This window comes from Ursus maritimus, unplaced genomic scaffold, assembly GCF_017311325.1.
Source record: "Ursus maritimus isolate PB19 unplaced genomic scaffold, ASM1731132v1 scaffold_15, whole genome shotgun sequence".
NCBI classification, from domain to species: domain Eukaryota; kingdom Metazoa; phylum Chordata; class Mammalia; order Carnivora; family Ursidae; genus Ursus; species Ursus maritimus.
Window position 1 is genome coordinate 55,078,654 of NW_024423897.1, and position 11,774 is coordinate 55,090,427.

General features: G+C 48.7%; 1 protein-coding gene across 6 annotated transcripts in view; it reads left to right on the top strand.

Annotated features, from left to right (window-relative positions):
* The first annotated feature begins 5,897 nt into the window (after positions 1-5,897).
* Positions 5,898-11,774, top strand: part of LOC103662238 (death associated protein) — an 80,727-nt gene continuing 74,850 nt past the window's right edge. For 2 of the 6 annotated variants that reach the window (XM_040630546.1, XM_040630547.1), the window contains exon 1: positions 5,898-6,138. In XM_040630546.1, the coding sequence (XP_040486480.1) occupies positions 6,084-6,138 (55 nt within the window). In that variant the 5' untranslated portion in view covers positions 5,898-6,083. The remainder of the gene's footprint in view (positions 6,139-11,774) is intronic. The other 4 variants (XM_040630548.1, XM_040630549.1, XM_040630550.1 and 1 more) reach the window with 3 other exon arrangements.

The following is an 11,774-nucleotide window of genomic DNA, read 5'->3' on the forward strand; positions in this document are numbered from 1 at the left end:
TGCATGTGTATATCTTGAATATTCATCATGTTCTGTCATGTTTACTTTGCTGTTTCTCTAAAATCTCTAACAAGTAATGTGCTTTGGGTAGACTTGTATTTAGTTCCTTAAAGTCTACCCAGCATCCTCAACACGCTGTCACATACGCTTCTTGTAAACATTCTAGAAGGGTCCATTCTTACTTCCATTTTTTAAGGGGAAAAAATCCCATCCTCTCTGAGTCTCAATGTCTCCCACCCCTTAAAAAATGGGAGTAATAATGGACCCTTCTAGAATGTTTACAAGAAGCGTATGTGATAGCATATCGAGGATGGCATTTCCCCAATGTCACTTATCCGTGTGATCAGGCTGGGTCTCAAACCTTGGTCTGGAGACCCCGAGACCAGTGCTCAGTCATTTGTAGATTCACCTTCGCAGGCTGATCCCACGTGGAAAGTGTGAGCAGAGGCTCACAGCTGAAAGGCAGAAGCAGCCCCTCAACATCCTGTTTGTCTTTCACTTTAGCTCTCTAAAAATGACATACTCACCCCTGAAGAAACTTTCGAATGTTTTTAATGGGAAAAGGGTAAAATAATGTCCTAGTACCACTGAATCCTGGATAGATTAAGAAAAAAAAAAAAGCTAAGCAATATATGTTGTTCTTCAATTTCAGACTCCCTTGAGATGGTTTTATCTTGCTGAAAGCCTCTTTATTCTTGATATCTTTGTCATGTTTATTTTTTATACATAGAGCAATTCATATACCCTTGTAAGAATTTTATATAAGGAGATAAATGCTAAGACTAATATTGAATAACTATTTGAATCCCTGAGTAAGATTCCTATTATTGCCTCCACTGTGGAACTAGAACCCCAGAATGTGCAAGTAGCTTCGCGCAAGGTCCAAACATGACTCCGTGAAAGAGCCGGAAACAAAATTATCCGTGCCCCCACCGCAAGTCTCTCTGCTAAGACACATTCTCCATAAACAGCCTCCATGGCGTGTGCAAGCCCGTGGGAAATCAGCATCCATGGCTAGGGCCCGCTCATCTTCTTCAGTTTCTGTCTCTCACTTCCAAAGACAGGTAAGAAGGCTGTGTTGCAAGATTCAGGCTGGTTATTTTTTCTCCAATATCCTTAGCTAAAGGGTAACCTCCTATGTGACCAAAACTGACCTCCATGCCCTTTATTAGCTGTTGAATTACTTTTGAAAAATGCCCCAAAGTGCTTCTAGATTATCCTGTGACTGACAAGTTGAAGCCCAGTGAAATCCCAAAGGATTCCTCGTGTGTGTGTGTGTGTGTGTGTGTGTGTGTAAGGCACGTGATATTCTATTATTTTTATTTGACTCTAGCGTATGTATATTCTCGTCAAGTACTGTACATGCATGTGTGGGTGTCACATAAATTATCTTTAAGTTAATATTCTTTAAAACGTACATAATATAATAAGAAATCTCTTGGATGTTACGAAGTCGAGAAGGCTGCCCTCCCTTTCGGAGCAATATCAACAACGGAAGAGAAATTCGGTGCAGTGAGTCAGAATATAAAGATCCTCATCCGTCAGACAAACAGCACAAGAAGACAGATCATATGGGCCAGTCTGCAATAAGGAAGCAACGTTCATCAAACGGACTGATAGTGGGGCTCTTTCAGTACAGCGTAGGCCAATTCATGTATTTCCTGAGTGCTAATGAAAACTCCCTTCACAGCAGCAACACTAGTTTCCAGAGTAGGACGGTGACAAGCACAGGGTTCTCTCGGGTCTCCCATACCAGCCACCAATCCCTGTGCTTGGCCTTTCACAGGCTGGGTTTCTCCATCAGTGAGGATGGAGAATCCCTTGGGTCTCAGGATCTTGTGGACAGTTAACGTGACCGCGAAGGGCTACACAGCTTGTAGGCAGCACTCAATCCTGATTCCCGCCAGCCCTGGGGAGGTGAGTGTTCACATCCTCGATGTATCATGCAGGTAAGGAGACAGGCTCAGAAGAGTTTCCACGCTGTGGCCCAGGGTACAACATACTCATGTGCAGGAGAGGATCTGCACCTTCTGTTCCTTCTCCAAATACTCTTTCCAGTGCTTACAGTATTCATATTCAGAAGCATCTTACATTCGGCACCATTTTTTCTAGCACCGTTTGGGATCGGATAAGTCTACTTAGAGAAGAAGGGGAAACAGCTCACAAATCTCTATTTAGAAGGCAGCCAACAGTGGGAGAAAATGGGATTGGGGCTTCAAAAAGCCAGTTTCTGGTCCCAGCGTGCACTCAAGAGTCGTGTCCCATATCAGCCCAACAATCCCTCCTTCTCCCTTGTTTATTTTTCTTTTTCTTGATAAAATAAGTGAAACTGCCTTGCTCTCAGAATCATAGTGAGCTTCAAATAAGATGAGTCACTCGGCAATTCTAATAATATCTGGGTGTGCTTGGCCACGTAGAAACCTTCCAATGGGCAGTGCCTGGCATTTATCCTCAGCCTCTGGGACTGGTGAGGCTTGACACATCGCGCGTACACACACACGTACATAAACACACACACGCGCGCATACACACATGCATACACAAACGTGTGCACGGTGGAAGTAAACGTTAGAAAGGCTACGTGGCCATCTGGACTGATGGCACCTACATATTAGGATATTTTCATTCTCTGTGTAGTCCTTACTTGCTGCTCTTCATTTTGGTAACAGTTATGAGAAATTAAAAGTATCCATGCTCTGGAATTATGGGGGAGAATATCCACAGAACGCTTTTTACATGCCCGCTTTGGTTTTGGAGGCTGCCCATGCAGTGGGCAAACTGGACAAGGTCTTTCCCCTTGTGGGACTGACACTTGACCAGTGTTGGAGTCAGAGGAGACAGACAGTTAATGCCCAGAAGATGGATGAGGAATTCTGGATGAGGATGAAGTGCTGTGAACACAAAGGGATGAGAGTCAGGTACCTGTGCTGGCTTCTTCAGGTCTGGAGGGCAGGGTAGGCCCTACGGAAAAGCTGACTCGGAGTAAGAAGGAGTGAGTCGTGCTAGAATCTGGGGGAGCTGGTTCCGGGTGGAGGGAACAGCTAACGGTAAGGCCCAAAGGGAAGAACTGGCTTGGCATACTAAAGGAGTATCAGAAAGGCCAGGGTGGCCAGAGAGACCCTGAGACATGGGTTCCTAGAGGTGGGCATGGCCCCCATCATGCAGGGCCTGGGAGGCCATGTGTGTTGGGGGCTGCATTTGACTATATGAAAAGACGCAAACCACGGGGACTTGATCTAATAGGGGTTTGTTTTCCGCACAACAAAATAGTCTAAAAGTGGGGTCCATTGCTCTGCAGAGCCTCCACAGAACCTCAAACTCCACATGCCTCTGATCTTTGTGCTCTGCACCCTTAGCATTTGGCATGCATACCTGTACTTGCCTCATGGTTGCAATGTAATTGCTCTGCCTTCCACCTTCTGTCTGAATTCAAGGCAATATGAACAGCGAAGTCAACGAGAGGAAGAGCAGCCTTCATATCAAGCATGCAAAAGAATTTTTTAAAGATTTTATTTGAGGGGTGGGGCAAGAGAGAGAGAATCTCAAGCAGACTCTGTATTGAGCACGTAGCCCAACCCAGGGCTCAATCCCATGACCAGAGATCATGACCTGAGCCAAAATCAAGAGTCAGACATGCAACCAACTCAGCCACCCAGGCGTCCCTCAAGCCTGCAAAATTTTGCCAGAAACCTCCCAACAAACTCCCACTTACATTCCAGTGGCAGAACTTGCCCCCCAACCCCAGCTGCAATGGAGCCTGGGAAACACGGGTGGTTTTTCCAAGCCAACTTGCTTACACAACCACATCTTCTTCAGTAGCAATGCTAATGATTAGGCAAGTATCCACACTGTAGTTTGGATGCTATTCTAGGTGGATGAATCAGGAATTCTGCTTTGAACAAGTAAAATTAGACATGACTATCACACCAGAGTGTCCCAGTATAGTCCCAGAACAGGGCTTAGGCAAAGATTTGGATCCTCTGAGGCCTCAGGGCAGTCCAGTGGGGCCACCAAGGCCCTTGGGTAGCTTGCCTCCCTCCCAGAAGCCTCCTTTTTTTTTACCCTAGGATTCTAGGAATGCCACATGCCATAGGATAGAAAATGTCATCACTCTTACCATGCAACATTAATACCACTGAAGGCAAAAATGCTGACTAAACTATAACACAATGTTTTCTAACCTAGAAATTTTATACTTCTCAGAAATAAATGGTTCTTTTAGACTTAAGACATGAGTTTTTAGCCATATAGCATTCATTACGTACATAAAGAAGAAAATATTCATACAATTAATTGGTAAGGTATCCTTAAAGATTCTTTCCATTCAGAATCCAAATCAACAGTGTCCTCGGATTTTCTCACTCTGTTCCATTGAGCTTAGTGATGCAGCATCTCTTAAAAAGAGCGCTCTGCCATTTATTTCGGATTTTCTTCTAAGCTGCTGACACCTGTCTGCGAGTTTTGATGTGAATGAATGTAAGGGAATGACAACTGTATCATGACTGCCGCCTGGCCAACAGATATCTTGCTATTAATGCTGTTGAAATGTGGGGAGAGCCCGGGATCAATGGGTAGAATGTGCATTTTTACACGTGCCGTGATGTAGAGTTGGGCAGTGCTGCATTAGACACCCAGAGGTCAAGGAGGCAGTCTGAAGCTTAGTGAAGGGGCAGGGGTGGAGAAATGGCTTTGCACATTTGGTATCCATAAGCATATGGGTGACAGTCATAACCACGGGCCTGCATGTGACTACTGAAGCAGTCCAGACAGAGAAGGAGGGCGGTGCTGAGCCTCAGAATACTCAAATGTTTACAAATCTAGAAGAGAAGCCAACATGCCTAACAGCAGCCAAGCATCCAGCCACAGCACTGAAAGTCAAGGCAGGGTTATGGCATCCCTGAAGCTAAGGAGGGGGATGGTCATCTAGGTCAAGTGCTGCTGAGAGGTCAAACAGGATGGGAGTGGAAGAGCGACCACCGGATCGGGCAGCATGGAGATCATAAGCAACCATGGCAAAAGAACCTCCCCTGTTTGGGGTCAGCCTCTGTGCAGCTGGAGGATCACTAGATGGATTGGGTTGGGCTGAGGGATAAGAGGGAGTGAGGCGCTCAACCTCTTTGATCAGCTGTATTGTCAAAAGCAGACGTAGAGCCAAGAGAGATAGCGGTGTTTCCTTTTTTAAAGCCACTGGGCATGTTTGAACGCTAATTCAGCAAGGCAGGATTGATGGTGCAGGAGGGGATATCTGTAAATGCAAAGCGCCTGAGAAGGCGGGAAGGATGCAAACCAGGGCTCAAGAGCGAAGGATCAGCTTTGGACAGAATTGAGATCCATCGCAAAAAGAAGACAGCACAGAGGGGCACAGACGCAACAATCCAAGAACTCTGTCCACGTCCCTGGCTTCACAGCACTGTCTTTCTCACTGTGGGGTACTCCCATTTGCAGCATCTTTTAACAAATTCCTGCAATCCTTGGGCTCCCAATCGGTCCCACTTGGAGTCTTATTTCCGCACGTGATTAGTCGCTCCAAGCGTGAGCTGGACGAGGGCATCTGGCAGACGAGCCGGTCCCCAGACCACCTACATCAGCCCCCGGTGGCGGGCCACCGCCGTCACCGTCCATCTGGCGGGTTAGTAGAGCGCGGCCCGGGAAGGTGCCACCCTCCTGCTGGGCCGTTTCAACCTCCGACAGCAATTCTTGCCAGCATCAGCCCCGCCTCCTCTCACCGCAAAACACCGAGCCCTAACCCTCTTTCCTCCTCCCACGCCCCGCGGCACCGCTTCCAACGTGGCGCTGCCGACTGCGCAGGCTCAGCACGCTGGGCGCGCGGGGGCCGGCGGGGCGGGGCCAGGCGCAGTGACGACAACGCGCAGCCGCGGGTGGGCGGGACGCGCCACGTCGGCGCGCGCCGGCCGCGCCCCCTCCCGGCGGCCGCAGTCACCGCCTCCGTGCGCGGTCCCGCAGCTCCTCGCGCGCTCCTCCATCGCCTCCCGGCGCTCCCGCTCTCGCGCACCTCTTGCCCGGCCCGCGAGCCCGCTGTCTTCGCCGTCGCCGTCCCAGCCCCTCGGACACGCGGTTGCATCATGTCTTCGCCTCCCGAGGGGAAGCTGGAGACGAAAGCCGGACACCCACCCGCCGGTACTGACTCGTTCCCACTTTCTGTCCTCCCGCGGGGCGCGAGGGCGGGCTCGAACCCGCGGGCGCGGGGCGCGGGGCGCGGAGAGGGCGGCGGGGCGCAGGGCGCCGGCGCTGGGGACCGCTCGGGGGCTCTGCAGACCAACTCGGCCCGCGCTGCCGAGACCCTAGGCGCGCGGGGTCCGCACCCTCTCAAGCCCGTGGCAGTTGCATGCAAATCAGAATGACTTGAAGAAGCCTGCTTGCACAACTTCCCCAGAAAAGTTTGCACCCAGTACTCTTAGACTGTGCAGATGTCTTGGGCAAACGAGTAGCCGGAACGATTAGAAGTCCATGTTTTTAGTGTCGTGATGATGATTAATTGTGGGCTAACAGCATTTTATACCGACAAAAGAACCAAAGGAACGGAAATAATTTTTATCAATCACTCACTATGACGTTCTCCTCTCGCTCGACTTTCTTTCGCATCCAACTTTTTCTTATGTTTTTTCCGTGAGCTTTTTTTCCCTTCAAATCCTAAACTTCTGAGCCAAGGAAGTTAAATCCAGGAAAGAGTCATCTTTCTTAAAAAAAAAAAAAAAACACAACAACAACAAAAAAAACAGAATCTAAGCAGGCTTTATGTTCAGACCTCCTCCTTTCTGATCACAGTTCCCGTTTGTTCTTTCGACTCTGTACGAACCCGGTCGATGTCTGTGTCTCCTCTCCTTTGGAATGACAGTCGATCCATATGGAAGGACCCTGGGAGAGAAGCAAAGGCCACCCGTCGCGAACATTGAGTCACTTCAGCGCGTGGGCTTCTTTCAGGGTCTTAATTGCACATATTAGTGTCGAAGTCAGTCTTCAATAACAGAAGCCTGATCGAAACATGGCTGCTTTTTGTGGCCCGTGTGTGCCCATTCCTGTTACAGGAGAGCCCGGTGATCTCCCTCTGCCGTCCCCTCGATAGGGCAGTAATTCTCTGCTTCAACAGGGGCTACAAGGCAGTTTTTAAATAAGTTGCATCCCAGAGTAAGTGTTATTTTTCACCTGTGAAAGCTCTCAACAACAAGAAAAGTACCTGGCACTAGGAAAGAATAATGGCTAACTGGTGTGTAGGGACTGAAGGGGCTTGGGATTTCACAAAACAGCTCTGCTATCACGGAGAATAGGCTTTGGGGCCCTTTGCATTGGTTTAGTTACAAAAAAGAGAGAGAGTACCTCAAAGGGATTTCTTTTAAAGATAACTCTGACCTTTAGTTCCTACTGCTATGGATCCATGTCCAGCTCCCTGCTGACCTGGGCAGTTCTGCAGGAAGGAACACCTCCAGTTACACTCACGGCCTTGGACTGTGTGGCAGCAGTCTGCCCATGACTCCCCTGTCCCTGGCTATTGAGTGGCATTAAAGTGTATCTGTTGGAAAGATACCAAATCAAAGTTGCCATAATTAAATTGCATGGAGAGACATACCCATATGGAGATTTTTAAGATCAGAGATATAAACTGTACATACTAATTCCCCGGGAGAAACTTCATAAAGGACTCTGATTTTCTTTGATTTGTAAACAGCTAAGCTTTGTGAATTACAAATTAAATAGTTTATTTATGCCCTGAGGAGCAAGGAACCAACTTACTTGTGCTGGTGAGGAATGAACTTGGGTGCTAAGTTTTGAGGCCCATCACTTCTCTAGGGCTCAGTTTTCCTATTCTTTCGAATGGGAGGTTTGGGCCAGCTGACCTTCCTCTGGGAAAGGTGCAAGACAGGGCTGTCTTTAGCACTTCTTCAGCTCTGTTCCTTCCATCCATCAGGACCAGCACCAAAGGGCATTTAATCCCACAGGTAAACTCCTCAAGTGACTTCAGGACAGGTCCTTTAGCCTTTGGGGCCCCAGTCAAACAGGAGCTACTTAGGGATCTGTCAGTGTTACTCTGCATTTTCCAAGACCAGTCACACTTGGCCGGAGTTGGAGGAAGGGCCTGGCATCCTGGCCCAGGGGTACAGGCTAGAAAGGGGCCTTTTGCTGCTTGAAGTATTTTGCTTCCCAGCAGTGCCCCTCAGTGCATTCCCCTGTATTACAGAGGTTCCAGCAGGAAAGCTCAGGGTGCCCATGCTTCCTCTGGCATGGCCAGAGAGTAGGCAGTTCTGCGGAGTAGATGTTATTAAAAAATAAACCAAAAAATAGCAGCCCACTATAATAAAGAATAATCATCAAAGGTAGCCAAGAGTACAGTTCATAAATCAAAATAACAGCCTTAACTTTGGGAACCCTTTCATTAAGTGCTTAAGTTGGGTAACAAAGACTTGTGCTTAAATCCTCAATTGGAAACAATAAAATTCTCTCCCATAACTATCTTCACGTTCTTTTGTGTTTTCTCATTACCGCTGTCTGAGCCAGGTACCCTCCTGTGCATTCTTGCAGCATCCTGTTTCCTTATTATCCCACTTAATCTCCATGTGTCTGTCTCTCTTCTCCTTGCTTCTGGGCTGAGTTTTTTTTTTTTTTTTTTTTAAGATTTTATTTATTTATTTGAGAGAGAGAGCATGCGCTCGCAGGTAGGGGGTGGGAGCAGGTGGTAGGAGCAGAGGGAGAGGGACAAGCAGACACTGCGCTCAGCGCGGAGCCCAATACAGGGCTCGATCTCACAACCCTGAGATCATGACTTGAGCCAAAACCAAGAATTGGATGCTCAACCGACAGCCACCCGACAGAGCCATCCATTTCTGGACTGAGTCTTGTTGATAGCGTTATCCCCGGGGGCTGGCACAGTGCCAGGCACAAAATAATAACTGGCTCCTGAGTGAGTTTCTCCCGAGCCTCTCATCACCTCTCCCATCCCCCAGACCATGCGGGATCTGCAACGTCCCCCTACTTCTGAGCCACCTCCAGTGTGTACTGGTGATGCAAGGGGGCTCTCAACCAGTTCAGGCAGCATCTTAGTAGTGGGAATAGTAACTAAGGTGTGCTGAGCGTCACGGCTGAGTGGCCCCTCTACCCTTCTAGAGTCATGGCAGACTAACAAGAGAAAAGCAAACAGAAGTTTAGTAACATGTAGTTCTCCTGTATTCATGGGACAGACGGAGGGAAATGGAGTAACTCCCTGACGTGGCACGAGCCACCACCTCGAATACCAGCTCGAGCTAAAGGCTCTGGAGACGCCACCTTGCCCTGCAGTGCGCTGTCATCCGGGCCCTCTGGAAAAGTAATGAGGTCTTAATGACTTGAGACCTCTCCACTGCTCTCAACTACAAAGTATCCGTGGAGAAATGGGCCGAGACGGCTTGTTTTATGAGCGTTATTGCAAATGCAGATTAGCGAAGTTAGAATTAGCAAGCGAGGGTCTGTTCCATCAAATAGCAGGACCAGGAATCCACGGCAGCACGGAGAATGTCATTACGAGCCACACCATTACTCGTTTCTGCCTGTCTCAGGAGTTCGTGGCAGTGATATGGATAAAATCTCTCTGTTAAATACATTTTGCTGGCCCCGTTCCCCTCCATTTCCCAGGGTAGCCAAAACCGTATGTCAGTAAAGTTCTCGTAAATCTAACGTGTGATAGCTCTGAGCGTTACTAATTTTACATATGGTTTTCTTTGAAAAGCAGACTTTCCATCCCTTCTAGAACTGAGTCAAATGGAAATATAAACACAAATGTATTTATTTAAAGTGAAACGGAAAACAGACTACATTTTTAGTAACTTCAGGATCATTCAAGTCTCTGTTACAGTAATCATTCAAACATGAGTTAAGGATGCATTTAATAGGTTGTGGGTGATAATTCTCCCTAAATCGTCTCCTGCAGGAAGGTTTTCAGATTATCTAGGGCACTCTATCGCCAGCAATGGCCGAGTAGTTTGTCTTTTATTTTATTAACCGTTCAGTCACAGATTTGCTAAGCACATCCCCGGTGCCCTCAATCCAGTCGCTGACTAATGCTTGAAGAGTATAGGGAAGTCTGCTTTTGCTCTTGACATGCCAAGAAAAAAAAGACCCTTCTAGTCACTGCATTTTTTTTTTTTTTTTCAAAAACTCCCAGTCAGGGTGGAACACAGCATTTTTAAAACATAGTTTAGATTTCACTTCATTCTTCTGTACTTTGTTTCGTCCTCTTGCTTTCCCTCTCCCAACTTCGGAAATCTTTTCATTTATATAGGGAACACTCACTATGGTATCAAGTACTGTATTAGTTACACTTACATCAACAGTATAAAGTACTAGTTACAGTTAGCTTAGTTGAGTCCAGTCATACCCACTCTTGTAACAGGCAGCCCAGAATCTCAGCGGCTGGGCTGAACTAGTGCAGGCTTGTTTCCCTTCCCGGGGAGCCGTCCTACAAGGAACAGTGCAGAGGCCAAGGCCCCCCATCGTATGGCCTGTGCACAGGGGACAGTGAATGGGGGCTTATGGTGACACCTGTGACTTACATCTGTCACTGCATCACTTTCCTGCGGTCTCTGTAGGCGAAGTACAAGAAACGTAGAGCCTTAAAATAACACAACTTTACTATTTTATCTTTTGGGAGGTGAGAAGTCTGAGATGGGTCCCACCAGGCTGAAATCAAAGTGTCTGCATGGCTGGTTTCTTCTGGGAGCATTCTGGGGAGAGTTCTGGGGTTTTGTTTTGGTTTGGTTTTTTTTGGCCTTTTCCAGAAGAATCTTCTTATTTTAAGGTCAGCTGATAGCAACTTTAACTCCCCCTTGCCAGTTAACCCAACACATTCATAGGTTCCGGGGGACTAGGACGTGCACATCTTTGTCGGGGGGGCAGGGATGGGTTATGCTGCCACCTCAGTCTCTTCTCCCCATTCTTGGCCAGGCCCCAGGTCAATGGCCCCACCCAACTGCAGGGGAGGCTGGGGTTGGGAGGGGTGAAGCCCTCGCGCCAGGTTTCTCTGCTGCGCCTCCAGGCGTGGATTCTCCTCACCACACTTTCTGCAATCAGCTTCCCTAAACCAAAGGATCCCCATGCAGCTGCCTGAACCCCCTCCTCGGCTTTGGCCCAGTCTGTCCAGCAAGGTCCCCGTCCCGATCAGGTCACCACGCAAATGGTGCTTTGGGTCACAGCCGGGTGGCAGAATGGACGTTGTGGAAGCTGCGCCTGGCCTGTCTAGTTCTGACCCTGGGCTGCATGGCCCCGGCCATCATGCCACATGTCTGAACCTCATCTCCAACCCTGGAGAGCGACTGGATTGCCCTTTGTCACTTAAGGGCCTTCCCACCTTAGTCTGTGATTCTAAGGGCAGAATAGCTGTTCGCCGTTATTCTTCCTCAGCTTCGTAGAGAGAAAACCGTTGGGGGCACAAGTTCTGGAACTGATCAGGGCTCAGGTTTTAGCACCAGCCGTTGTTCCCCATGCTGCCTGTGGACCTGGAAGCCCCTGTCAGGACTGCACGCGTCTCGGGGGGCAGGTTCTCCTGGGGGGAGGGGTGGTGCTAGATCAGCTGACAGCGCCTCTCCCGGCTTTCATGCCCTACTTTCCCCTTAACGCAGCCCCACAAGCACAAGCACACGGCCATGAGTGTCTTTTTTACCGGCCAATGAGTTCTCCCTCCCCTCTCCTGGAGAGCTGTCTCTCCTAGCTGCCACGGACGGACTGTGTTCCTTAGCCCTGTCCCCACCTAATCTCCCAGACCCGGGGCGGGGCGGGGCGGGGGGGGGGGG